General features: G+C 40.4%; 1 protein-coding gene across 1 annotated transcript in view; it reads left to right on the top strand.

Annotated features, from left to right (window-relative positions):
- The first annotated feature begins 1,421 nt into the window (after positions 1-1,421).
- Positions 1,422-15,176, top strand: part of LOC111872282 — a 16,849-nt gene continuing 3,094 nt past the window's right edge. Inside the window, exon 1 of the mRNA XM_023865996.2 lies at positions 1,422-3,709. Coding sequence (XP_023721764.1) covers positions 1,829-3,709 — 1,881 coding nt within the window. The 5' untranslated portion in view covers positions 1,422-1,828. The remainder of the gene's footprint in view (positions 3,710-15,176) is intronic.

The raw sequence follows: 15,176 nt of genomic DNA on the forward strand, positions 1-15,176 counted from the left end.
CCTATGGTTGCTAGACAAAGGCTCGTTAAATTGTATTTCTCCTTTCATTGCTAGGCAACGGTTTGGTAAAAACGTTGCCGCGGCAACGAATACACACAATAGAAGAACTGTTGGACGCGCGTGTCTGTGGGTCTGTCTGTGTATCTCCATATCGTTGCTAGGTGACAACTCGGTAAAGATCTTCCCGCAGCAAAGGAGGATTGCGGGAGGCGTCGTTTTTTATGCGGTCCACGTCGTATCAAAGGAAAGGGGGCGAACAGTTTTTCCCAGAATTTCTTGCTATCTTTCGGTGTATATTCAGCTAGGAGTTATCATTTCTCACGTTGTTGTTTTGTCCGCCCTCCGATGTCCACGTTTTTTTTTTTTTTAAATAATTACTTTGAATAGAGTCCTTCCTGAGAAATTAATAGTCGCTCAGCTAGTCAAGAAATTTCCCAGTGCTTAAGAAACCGAAAATTCAGTATCTTCTTCCCAACAATCCGCCAATCAAATCCACTCTTTCACAGCTGCATTTTAGCACTGCCTTGACCAGTATTTTGTTATTATTTCCAATGTGTACTCCTGAACATTATATTATCGGTTTTTCTATATATTATACCACTTAAAGGTACAGATTCACATAGATATATATTATTTCATTAAGCACAATATCAACGGAGTACCCATTAAAGGGCTGGGTGTAACAAAAACCCTTTCCCCAACCACCTTTCATTATCAAATATACAAAACTCAATTTGTTTTAAAACTCGGAATACCTTTAACTTGTTTTGACTGGAACATAATTTTAAAACAGGAATTATTAATGCAAGTTAAGAGGTAAAGAAGAGACTTAACACAAATGGCCCTTCTTGGCATCAAATTCCTTTCATTCTTTAGCATTACGATACCAAAAGAACCGATCTCATTTTCATGCTGTTAGACTGCTTTGTCTATGTAATACTCCAATTTGTGCCTCATTAATATTTCAGAGTTCTTGCAAATGATAAATCCTTTCCGTTTGTGTTGCAGGTGGAGCATGCCTCTACGGCCAGGCTAATACTCCGTTACAGGGATGTCCGGACAATGAATAAATATATTTCGTCAACCCAACATAAGGGTAGGATGTCATCCCAGCGGACAAGATTCAACACAACGTTACGAGATCGACCACCTGAAGACACCATAGAAGCGTTCACGGAAACCCACAAACATCGAACACGGCTCCGACGAACTTGCGTAACAAAGCTGCATTGACAACAAACAAATCTATGAACTGACGTATAAAGATAAAAAACGTCTTCGAAAAATAGAAAATCTGCCTACTTCGAAAGTTACCAACTAACCACCAGTCTTCTAGTTTGTGAAATGTGATTTAATTTTCATAAATAGCAACTAGCGGAGAACTCCTGATACATGTACATCTGAATAAACCTGATGACAAATGTTATAATCGCGAGTGCTAAAAGAAAGACTTCGAGCTCGAATAAAACTGCTCAGTCTCTCATACGCTGATCGCCCATAAGATCAATGTTATCACGTATGCAATTTATACAAGAGAAACAGCCGTTTCAATCTAAACTGCAGTCTAACATTGAACTATATCAATCTGATGTATCATTAACGTCTTCAACATCTTCTGCACTTACAAGAGAACGGAAGGGATAAAAACTTGTGCCATGCACTTCTGTCTTTATCCGAAGTTCTGTTCCAGCTTCGTTTCGTCGCCAGAAATCTCCAACGAGAAGGTTATCACGACTTTGTAAATGTACTTCCAGACACTTCCGTCAATTGCCAGTGGTCTTCTCATGCCTTTCATTCCACAGACGAGTACATATGCCCAACTGACATAATGCTGGTGAGCATCATTGCCACTGCGACAGCTCTCAAAACTGCAATCGGTATCGTTGGAACAAGTCTCTGGTTAATCCCACTCCTCATTGCTGGCATAGCATATTACCGGTACGATTATCTCGATCCAGAGTCACGTCCTATAGATCGATATCCACTCTACAAGGAATATGATTTCGTTGTAATTGGTGGCGGTTCAGCTGGTGCCGTTGTTGCAAGTCGTCTCTCAGAAATCCCTCACTGGATGGTACTGTTACTTGAGGCGGGACCAGACGAAAATGAAATCAGTGACGTCCCATCTCTGTCTGCATACCTACAACTGTCAAATTTGGATTGGCAATACAAGACTGAGCCCACAGGGAGAGCGTGTTTAGCAATGAAGGGCGGACGATGCAACTGGCCACGTGGAAAGGTCCTCGGAGGATCAAGCGTTCTTAACTACATGCTATACGTCCGTGGAAATAGACATGATTATGACCACTGGGAATCGTTGGGAAACCCAGGTTGGGGTTACAAAAATGTTTTAAGATACTTCAAGAAATCGGAGGACAACCGTAATCCGTACCTTGCACCATCCAAGTACCACTCCACGGGAGGTTATCTTACAGTGCAAGAATCGCCATGGAGGACACCTCTGTCACTTGCCTTTATTCAAGCAGGACAAGAATTAGGTTATGAAAACAGGGACATAAATGGGGAATTACAAACTGGTGTTATGATAGCACAAGGGACGATACGACGCGGCACACGGTGTAGCACAGCCAAGGCATTTCTCAGACCTGCAAGACTTCGTAAAAACTTACACGTGGCAATGAAATCTCATGTGATAAGGATACTTATAAATCCGTTTACAATGAGGGCTTACGGAGTCATGTTTGTGCGGAACGGTGTCCGACAGATTGTTCTGGCACGAAGGGAAGTAATATTGTCAGCCGGAGCAATCAACTCACCACAGCTTCTAATGTTATCAGGGATAGGTCCTAAAGAACACTTATCGAAGTTTGGTATACATGCACTACAGAACTTAAAAGTCGGCGAAAACTTACAAGATCATGTAGGACTTGGTGGCATGACGTTCTTAATCAATAAACCTGTGGCAATTGTTCAAGAACGTTTCCAAACGATTCCAGTTACCGCAGAATATCTCATACATGAGCGCGGGCCAATGACTACTCTCGGTGGACTGGAAGGACTCGCGTTTATAAACACGAAATTTGCAAATATATCAGAAACATACCCAGATATACAATTTCACTTTGCACCGGCTTCTGTGAATTCGGATGCTGGGGTTCAAGTTCGCAAAATACTTGGATTAACAGATCAAGTTTACAACGCAGTGTACAGACCTATAGCAAATCGGGATTCATGGACACTTTTACCGTTGTTACTGAGACCTCGGTCCAGAGGGTGGGTACGACTGAGAAGTAGCAATCCTTTTCACTATCCAGTTATCAATGCAAATTATTTTGATGATCCGTTTGACGTCGCTACATTAGTGGAAGGTGTAAAGATAGCAGTGAAAATGAGTGAATCAAAAGCCTTCCGGCAATTCGGGTCAAGAATACATCGTGTGCCTATACCTGGATGCAGAAAGTACCCATTCGGGTCTGATGCTTACTGGGAGTGCGCTGTGAGGAGCATATCGATGACGATATATCATCCTGTCGGTACCTGCAAAATGGGGCCAGAATGGGATTCAGATGCAGTTGTGGATCCCAGATTACTGGTGTACGGTGTGAAGGGACTTCGAGTAATCGACGCGTCAATAATGCCGACCATTGTGAGCGGTAATACCAATGCCCCAACTATTATGATAGGCGAGAAAGGTGCAGATTTAATCAAAGAAGACTGGTTGAAGACAAGAAGCACTAAATTAAAGCCAGTCAGATCTTAGGATGACAAACTGTCATGTCAACGTGTACGATGCTTTCTGAAACAAATGCAGTGAAAATGAATATGAAGTCAAATATAGGTATACAGCAATACGCAGAAGTGTGTTTATGAATAAACTCTATTAAAGAAAGCTTAAATAAGTTCGCCCAGAATGCAGCTAAACACTACAAGAATAACTAACTGTATGTTACTCTGTCTTCAGTCACACATAACTGAGAGCTAGATCGACTCCTTACAGATACAAACATTATCGGGCATAAAAAGCTACATTTCGTTCATCAAACGACTACATTACGTGGCTGATTACATCAGTGACAGGAAAGTTCAGGATTATGAGCTAAATAACACATTGCATAATCTGATAAATCCAATTGCGTTAATAGGAACATGTTCTTTATGTTCACACGTGCAATACGACTATAATAGGCGAAAACAACTTAGGCACAATTCGACAATACATACTAGTCAGGAAATCTGTCAAGAAACATAATATGTCGTAATGGATAATCCTCCCTTCCCCTTACATTATAATAAAAACTCCGTGGCCTGTAGTCCGCAAGCGAACTATACCGACCGAGCGACCGCCGCTTGTCGGCCAACTTTTGTGGATATTGAGTGTCACGTGGTCAGAGCAACGGATCCCCACTTCCGTTAATCTCAGTTTTCTAGACCGGAGCCGCTATTTCCTTGAAATAGCTCCTCAATTATCCTCACGAGGCTGAGTGGACCCCGTTCCAGACCCACTACTTCACAGAAAATCTGTTAGAGCCGGGAATCGAACGCGGGACCTCTAGATCTGTAGCCAGGAACTCTGACTACTAGACCACAGAGGCGGTCAATAATGAAAACTACAGTATATAATATTGTCACGCGACAAATAACTTCACGTGGGTCTCGGAGTTAGTGAATCTTTATTGGATACTCACTCAAATACTCAACTTCCGTTCGAGGCCAGGCCCTTTATATAAGTCGCACGCGGACTCAACAGAGGACACCCCTCGCCAAGGTTCGATCTCTCGTGTTCGGCAATCCGTTGCTTCGGGAACGCTCCTTATAGAATGCACCGGTAACGTGTTTCGTCTCACCCGTTGTTACTCAACGACAATTCGTTGATACGATTTGTCGCTGCGGGAACTCCCCAGTTTCCACGTATTCGTTGCATTCGTTGCCGTGGAAGTGTCCGTTCTGATTGTAGCGGTTGTCGCGGGGATGGACGTAAGGTAACGTGTCAGAATATTATGACATATTGGGGATACAAAAGAAAAAGTAGTTTCCTATCTTTCAACGCCGTCACATGGATGTTAAACACACAGCTCCAATTACAAAATTATCATCCAAGTTATGAGCGAAGAGGACGGTAGTCATTATAATGTGTGATACTTTTATAAAATATCTTTTTGTAGTAATTATGTGTACAATGTTTAAGTTGAATGCGTGTTTTCGAATTTGTGCCATAAACTGTAATATAATAAACACAGCCAAGGAAATGAATTAAAAGCTAGTGTATGATATATAATTTCTTTCAGACCATACTCTGCACGTATTGTAAGTCCTGGTACAGGATTTGCAATATACTGTCCGCCCATATCTTATATCTTCCCAGGTGAACCCAGAATATGGTTATCACATTGGACTTAGATTGATTGCCATTGTAGATTGTGTCTGAACGCTAACGGTAGACAATCTGAACAAGTCCAATAAGTAAGATTTGAGGTCTCCAAGGCGGTGTTTCTGAAGAATGCCGTCTTTCAGGATGTGGCGCAGTGTATATATTGTATAAACCGACGTTTCGCTGGTTCCTCGCTCGCGGATTTTTTCTTCTTTCTTCTCTCCTGAAGATGGAAGCGATACGTTCCTCCGATACGTCGGTTAATACAATATCTACACGGCGCCACATCCCAGAAGACGGCTTTCTTCAAAATCGAATAAGATCTTGATATTTCTATACTACCGTGTTTACTTGCTAGTGTAGTTTTCTGTTAATAAAGGGCTATAGGTTTAAATGGATGAAAGCGCAAAGAAGTTTGGAAACCTTATGCCTGGACATAATTTGATATTACGTAATCGCTATTTCGGGGACAACCAATTTAACTAAGAGGAAGTTCAAACGATGTTTTGGTCTGGCTATATTCAGTTTTAAGTCTTTCTAAAAATAATGCTCTGGACCTGTCAGGACACCGACTATCCTCACTGAGGTGTTTCGTGCTTATCCTCGATCCCTCGAGGCGAATGCCATAATGGTACCTAAGTCACGATCGCTTCCTTCCAAATCCTTTCCAATCAATCGTTCATAAACCCCACGCTATAAAGTCTAGGTACTGATAGCCTCGCAAAATTAACCAACAAAACAAAAATGTTCACTAGATTTCTCACGGGACAATACAGGGTGTCCGGATTAAATGTATCCACAATAAAATCATTATATCTGGTTTTTCGATTGGCTTATTTTTCGTCTGAAAACGGAGGGGAAATTTTCCTCCGAAACGTCATTAACTTTCAGTGGACTGCACGGAATTACATCCCAGACGACAGGACTCGTGAATGGGCTTATTATCACGTTCGATAAAAATTACTAAGTCCTTATCTTTCCTATTTATTGCGACTTATTCTGTTGTTCACTTGACTCTACATATACAGGATGTCCGGATAAAAGGTATCAAAAATAAAATCATTATATCTCAGAAAGAATTTATTATACACATTTATGGGCTACACTATTACAAAGGGAAACTATCAAAGTTTTTTCTGCTCATATAACTTTCTCAATAAATTTAAATGTGGACTCCCTTGGTGGCACGACAAATATCCAGGCTTGAAGCATGTTTGGTGTTACGATAGCCACAGCGTCCCTTATGTGGGCTTTCAGGTGGTGAAGGTCGTTGATCTTAACCTGGCAGACAATATTCTTCACATAACCCCACAAGAAAAAATCGACTGGGGTTAAATCTGGAGACCTAGGAGGCCAAGCGATCGGTCCACCTCTGCCAATTCATATCCCAGCCATCTCTCTGTCCAGGTGATTCCTAACATGGTGACAGAAATGTGGCGGCGCATGCGCGTAAGCTGGGTATATTTTCCCTTCTGATGACATAAACTGGATGACAATTAGTTTCCGAGATATAATTTTTTCTTATTTTGGATTCCTTTCATCCGAACACCCCTACACATCAACATGCCACTGCGTTCTATCAAGAGGTTGTGCATTCGCTATTATTCAGTGGATTAGCATTAAATCCAAAATTCAGAAACATTTACTTTTCATTACGCCGTGAGTAAATGTGTAGCTCTTCCTAGAACTACTCAGGCGTAACGCTAAATAATGAAACATAAGAGAGTGACGTTTAGGTCCAGTTATGACCCCTCGTGTTGAAAATCATCTTCGAATCAGGAACCGATTGTTCTGGCTGTCCAGGTAATTGTTCGAATAGCATTTCATAATTAATCACGACACTTCCTCTCCTAATAATAATAATTTTGATCATAAATCATAGCCACTGCTTACGTAAGGTTGTCAGATAAAGTGTAAGACAACACAAAACGGACCCAGTTAAACGGTAACTTTCAAATGATCATTAGTTTTAAATAGGCCATAATAATGAATTTTCATGACTTTCAGAAAGTTACCTGTACATTTAGTTTACCTATGGGTCCAGTGTCATAGATTTACGGCACGTAAAAGATCCTCATGTCTCTAGGAGACCTATGAGCAAAATTAGGCAACAAGTTTCCCGCCCAAGTAGTTTCCAGTGCCTCTGGTAGATGGGGGAAATATCAGGTACCGAGTTCCGACCTCGTTGGCTGAACGGGGCTGATAGAACGCACCAGTACCGGCAGGGTATGGCGAAAGTAGAAATTAAAGAGGGACGCACAATGGACCAATAACTGGTCTAAGTGCATGTGGAAACCCAACCCCTCTAATAATAATAATAATAATAATAATAAAAATAATAGTTTACCTACGCAAAAAAAAAATCAAAACGGAATGAATTTCATTTGAGCTCCTTTATTTTTAGACGGATGAGACTGAGCTGGATATTATGAATATGTCCGTAATATCTCTTCCTTATACATTCCTCCTGCTACGAAGCCTACAAAGTGGCAAAACCACTTCACAGCTTAGTCTCCTTAGATAACAACTATAATTACTACTTCGGCAGTAAATAAGAATAATTATGACGATAAATGATTACTACGTTTATTATGATTTTCATCTATACTTCAAGGCCACAATAAAAAGTAGGACCGAGTAACTTATTAACATATCTACGTCATTCCGTATACGTATTTCATAGTGCGTTGAAGTCAGATTAAATAATGCATTTTGCGCATGTACAATAGCGAAGTAGATGCAGTCTCGCGGCTTTCACATTTACCATGACCGCCATTTAAAATATACACAACTAAAAATGTATTTACTCTTTCGTATGTAGCCTATATGCAATTTGGTTCATGTCTCTAAGGGCGAAACAAAGCCTGAGGGCGCCCGAGGATGAAATGATGAGACGATTACATGGACCTAAGAAGTAGCAGAAGCTTAATCATTTATAATCTGTGATCAATTAAAATTCTTAGATACTTTTAATAAACTGCCATAGCAGTGTCAACCATTTATCAATTGTGATTATGAGCATCGCTAAATGTTATAAATTTGAAACACACTGATTATTATTAAATTGACTGTAATCGTGTGAGACGGCGGTAAAAATGAAAGACTGCTGTACCCTGAAATGTGACGAAAACTTTTGCCGTACTGTACACTTTCCAAGACGCTGTGAAGATTAGGATACACAAAACGATAAATATGCCAGGTGTTTGCGGATGCGAAATATCTTGAGAGCGAGACATCATATACAAGTGTTCAGCATAGTACGTGACTTTCTTCCATTATTAAGTCCAGTATTAATCTAACTATAATATTCCTAAAACTTAGTACAAAATAAAGTTGTGCCCCTTGTATTTAATTATGAAATTATGCTTCTTGCCACGAGGACATATAGGGAACGGGGATACGGCTTCACTAATCTTGATCTTGGCACCAAATAAAGGCGAATGGTCAGCTTCGGGCTCCTGTTCTTTTAACCCTGGGGATAAAGCCCAGGTGCCCACAAAATAGGCCGTTTGGCGGGCTCCAGAGCCTGTTTGGATGACCCTGCCGTTTTACCCCCGGGAAAGAGCCCCCGGTACCCATTGGGGGCCCCAAACCCGGTATGGACATCATCATCATCAGTAATCTGTCCAGACGACAGGTGCACAGTCTCTTCCAAAACAATTCCTCCATTTAATGCGATCTAGAGCTTTCTCCTTCAAATGACAGTATCCTCTTCTGTCCCCAAGGTCATCCAGCATCTTCTTACGTCTTCTTGTCACTTCTATCCGCCCCTCTATCTTTCCTTCGATAACTTCTTTTAGAAGGCAGTTTCTGCGTAAAACATGACCAATCCAATTAGCCTTCCGTTTCAATATGGAGAATATGGACAATATGGAGAAAATTCTGGCCCTATCGCGACTCAAACTCCGACCCCTCGGTCGTCCAGCCCGTAGGCAGTCGCTATACCGACTGCGCTGTTCCGGCTCACATTAGTTAAGCACAGGACAACTTAAACGCCTTTTTTTTTTCCTTGGCACTACAGCCCCAGTGGGCCTAGGCCTACCTCCATGAACTTCTCCGTTCACTTCGGTTTTTCTAGATCTTACACATACGGTAGGACTCCTTGGGCGGGTGATCAGCTCGTCGCAAGGCCTCTACCTGTACAGAAACAGAAAAACGCACACAAACATCCATGCCCTGAGTGGGATTCGAACCCACGATCTCGGCTTCCGAGCGAGCGAAGACAGTGCATGCCTTAGACCGCTCGGCTACCGTGACCGGTTTAAACGTTTTTATAAATAAATATATATACAATCCTTTGCATTACAGTGAAGTTTTTAATATGGCACCTGATGATGACCGCTTTGCGGACGATATATGTAGTGCGAGATAAGAAACTATAAAGTTTTAACACAGTCTGCTAAATGGCTAATCCAAAAAATTCGAATGTCACAAACAGGATGCAATCTTACAGAATTAAAGTAGGTTAACTGATTCTGTCCGTAAAACCGGACTGGAACACATGAATGTCATGATGAGATCTGTAACATCTTTAGACACTGTTACATTTGGGATACTCACGTCGTTTGCGACGCGATTTTACTTCCTGACGTAGGAGATGATTCAACTGCGACAGGGAAGACCTGATGACACAACACCAATATATCTCAAGGTTCTAACATATCAGTGCCGCAGCAAAGAACAAACTGTGGAACGCAGTTACGTAAGAAGAGCACAGAATCTTATTGCGTGAAGATATATACATATATAGTTTCTCCAACAGATGGTGAGTTAACCATCCTATAATCATGCCACCCCTACTTTTCATTTGACTTGTCTGCCTTGAGCATATATAAAATTGAAAGCCTCAGGATTGCTATAACACATAACACTTGATTCCTTCTCCATCTGACAGAGCGACAATTTTCAAAGCAAAGGTTTCTGTTTATAACACAGTCAACGTTTCAGTCGTGGGAAAACACAAAAAACGTAAGTATTTCAAAGGATTAATTAACTCTGAATTTCTTATAGAAAGAGCTGATACGGGAGTGGTAACTGAATATAAATAGAAAAAACACATAATCCTTAGCACTAGTCTTGAGAACGAGATGCTTGAGAATAACCTTTCACTCTAGAAGAAGATGGTCAAGAGTGGAGACATACAGACCTCTTCCGGTTCTTTGGTAACAATTTCCGAAAATGTTCACTGTGATTTCGCTTCCCTTGCTGGTGTACGTAGCGGTACAGCGTAATTTCTGTGCAAACGTGATAACCAAATCCACTGGAAAGGGCTAGTGTCAGTCATTGTGTCAAGTAAAAGTGAAAAAAGTAAAGCTATCCCTGTAACAGGCCGTGAGATGTTGAGGCTCCCACATATTCTAGACAATCCGCTAACTCATGGCAGTTATGTTGTCAGCCTTACGCGCCGGCCGTCCTTTACCCCCAGGAATAATCCTGGTACTCATTTCTGTTAGAGTCGACACCAGGGCCATAGTGCGGCTGGAAGGATTAGGTAAATTGAAAAAATCCACCTAACTGGGATTCCATCCCGCGACTTTCCAGCTTGTAGCACAGTGCCTCAACCAACTACGTTACTGCATGCCCCGTCAGCGGGACAATTAAGCTACTAATAATATTTTGAGATAGGGTTCCTGTTTGCTAGAAAACGGGTATGAATCACTGAACGAGTGACTGAAAAATCTTTTGAAAAGACCCGTAGCTTAGGTCCATTTTCATCCTAAGACAGAAACATAGATGATCTCGGCACTGGCTGAGACTTCCTCTATCCAGTCGGTCCGTTACGTTAAGTCTCCTTTTTACCGAAGATGGAAACGGAGCTAGTTCCACTAACGGGAGACAGCTCTTTCCAACGGAACCTTTCCATTACACTCCCTACTGAAGCAGGGCTAGTCTAGTAACGGGACCAGACACCATTCTTCCTACGGACCCCTTCCATTACACTCCCTACTGAAGCAGGGCTAGTCTTGTAACGGGACCAGAAACCATTCTTTTCAACGGACGACTAAACTCAGGTACCCCCTTCAAGACGGAAACAGAACTACGAGTCTGGATAGTTCAGCCGGTAGAGTGACGGGTTACGAGCTGGACGACAGGGATTCAATTCCAGACGGCGTAAAATTTTTACCTTCTCCGCAGCGTCCAGACCGGCTCTGGGGCCCACCCAGCCTCCTATATAATGGATACTGGGGGCGATTTCCCAGAGGATAATGCGAACGGGGTGAAGCTGACCACTCATTTCCATATAATGTCGAGGTCAAGAATCGTGAAGCTATACCTCCACTCCCCCATACGTCTTCATAGCATACAATTTAACCGGAAACAGAGCCAGTTTTAAGAACGGCGCGGCACTGGAATGTCCAGACGATGGATAATGACGGGAGGATTACAAGATTAAATGTAATCATGATTCGTTTTGAAGAAAGCAGTCTTCTGGGATGTGGCGCCGTGTAGATACTGTGTTAACCGACGTTTCAGAGGAACGTATCGCCTCCATCTTCAGGGTAGAAAAAAAAGAATAAAATCCACAAGCGAAGAACCAGAGTGAGCAGGCACCAGCAGACTAACGTTCCTCCGAAACGTCGGTTAATGCAATATCTACAAGGCGCTACATCCCAGAAGACTGCTACCTTCATGGTCACCGCCGAGAAAACCTAAAATCTTACATGATTCACTTTACTAAAATTTATCAGAAATAAAATATACTCGTACCTACGTGTATATATATTGTATTGAATACTAATATTTTGTCATACTACGTACACATATTTAATTATCAGTATTATTTCAGAATCTGTTTGACAGTAGTACAATATTTAACATATTAAATTGTCTCTCTCTCTCTCTCAGTTCCACAACTTCTGTTGCAAATGGTATTTGCTGTCGGTGCCTTTAACGTTTAGTACAGACAAGTCATACCCGTAGAAACCTCCGAGAGAGGGATGAAAGATTAGGGCAGACAAGTGAGAGCTCGGCAGATGCGGTGAATTATGTGTAATAACAGTATATATTAATAACTGCACTTAGATACGTTTTGTGAGTCTAAACCAGCACTCGTGGGTATATAATAAAGTAAAATACAGAAATCCTGCAATTTAAATATGAATACTCCCCCTTTATCGAATAAAATGTATGTAACGAGACTTGTTACTGGTTCCGTCATCACAATTCGTATATAAATTTTATTTAATATTTTATAGCACGTTCTGGCTCTTTATGACCATCATCAGGTAAAATATTTACACTCACTCTGTTCCTCTGCTGCTATTTCACCTACACTGCCGACGTTTACAAATGGGGGATGTCATATGTGTTATTTGTCAGTGTTAATGTCAACGTATAAAAATATATGCAAAACACTAAAATATTATAGTTTTAAATTATTAACAAGTTTAATTCATTGTATTATTAAATCATATTTTTTTCCTAGAACATCGCGGAAGTGTCTTTTCTTCAATGCCGACATATAAAAGTATACATCAAAATATTAGTGTTTTATTGTAGTATGTACTATTAAACAGTGTTGTTGTTTGATCACAGCAGAAGTGGTGTTCTCTTGCGTGATCTTGTGTTCGCTTTTTGACCTATATGTCCCACTGGTATGTGGCTGAAATACAATATTCCGAATGTAACGAGAAACAAAGGCAGAGAAGCTGAAACAAAGAGGTCTATATACGAGAAGGAAATTTATTGTGAATGCTGATACATACGAGTATAGTATCATAGTTCACAAAGCATGAACTGTATATGCAGGATCATCTCAAGGGGATTCAAAACTATGAAATTGCCTTTGCCCCACACGGATTATGCACAAGCCTCTTCCGGCATAACAACCATCTGTTAATGAACATATGTAATTTTTACAGTCAACGCAACAATACTTTATTATGTATTTATTTATATAGAACGTACTATACAACATATCACTATTAATACGGTGAAAAACGATTGTAGATTGGCTCCCGACAACATGAAAAAAGAAGGAGCTATTCTCTAGGAAAACTGTAACATTACGATACTAACATGGCGAGCCAATGCAGCAAACAGTAAAAGAAATCTGACGAAGCCTATGCGTGGCCTACTGTAGTAACAGACACGAAGCTACTGGCAGCTTATAACATTTTGAAAGATAATTTTTAAATCATTTTTAAATATCAAATTGTGTATTTGGGGTCGCCTAATTATTAAACTATGTTTAACCTATTGTCATATATATGACTTTACGATCACACGTATGATTTTTATTCTTATTTTATTGTATTTTATTGTTAATTTTAAACGAAGTCTAGTCTAAGTTTTGTCTAGTACGAACCATTTATAGAAATGGGAATGTCAGCATTGCAGGTAATATAATGTGAGATACTTGCAGCACCTGAAGATGACCCATTTGAGGTCGAAACATGTAGTGCATGCTACATAAATAAATACGGAAATAATAAAATATTGTTGCGATTACGGTAAAAATTATAATGTTCACTGTATATACGCATATCCTTAAAAATAGTCATCTGTTTCACAACCTCCCCAGGTCCAGGTACCCTTCTGACCTGCAGTGACGCGTTAATCTGTTGAGCGAGTTAGCCAATCTGTCCGCAATTACCTGGCCTTCCAGGTAACAGAAAAAGGATTTGGATTCTTTCCTATATTTTTCTTTAATTCTATTCAGTCTAGTTTATCCACTGACTTTTCTGAATATTGTTTTGTAGGCTACATTATCATTCTTTTTTAACTCCGTTTTATTATTTTCTTGTAGGTGTAAAAACTTTGACACTACGACTAGTTTATAAAATTCCATTTCAGTATACTCTGTTCTCTTTAACTTGCCACACATTTCCCAATAATGGCGTAACTTATCGCCAACATGAGCAACACGAGAAATGCCACATTTCAAGGTATACGAGTATGTAGGAAAGTTATATAACTTAAATACAATATTTTAACGCACTGGATACTTATATTCATAACGACGGCCTTCACAATCGGTTACATTTTGGTATAAAAAGAACACTGAAAAAAGGAGACCTAACAATTTTTATATTTCACATAAGAAAATCTTGTAGTGCGTTCATGAGCAAATTACGGGGCTTTGGGATAAGTGCTACGGATGCACACCTGACCACTGCTTGCCTCGGAACATCGTTGGTGAGACGCCTGTTCTACTGCGTCATGTAACTGCACTTAGTATTATTTTCAGGCTTTTTCACTTCCATTCGCACAGTGCAACGATATTAAGCAAAAAACGTTACATGTTAATGCTAGTCGTTCGAAAGTAGAGCACCTGTGAAATCACATACACCCTAAAAGTAAGTTACTTCGAACGTAAACATTTTATTTCTTTATCAGTAATCCGTGACTGTCCGTCCGCTTCCTGCCATACACGTGTATGACAGTCGTATAAACAGCTTACATAGACATCCTAAATGCGCAGCAATGATTTGATAAATCGTATATCTGCCACATTCGATAGTGACGACAGCCAATAAAAGGACCCTTTGTTACTTACTTCACTAATGGATCTCCAACTGCAGTTCGTTCAGATATTAATATACAAGGAAAACGGTTCGACCAAACGCAAAGTTGACCCTATGATTTATTAATTAAGAACAACGCCATGAAGACGAATGGGGAAATGGAGGTATAATTCCAGGTTTTCTTAATCTCAATAATAATAATAATAATAATAATAATATGAACGATCCAAACAAAATCTCTCCCTCCTTCAATTTCAATTAGCACTGAGATTCGAACTCGGGGCTCACATAACAACTGAATTCAACTATCAACTTCCCCGACTCAACATTCACGTAACCATATATGTGTATATTGATGTGAAATAGGCCACGACAGCCGT

The sequence above is a fragment of the Cryptotermes secundus genome, unplaced genomic scaffold (genome assembly GCF_002891405.2).
Source record: "Cryptotermes secundus unplaced genomic scaffold, Csec_1.0 scaffold44, whole genome shotgun sequence".
NCBI lineage: Eukaryota > Metazoa > Arthropoda > Insecta > Blattodea > Kalotermitidae > Cryptotermes > Cryptotermes secundus.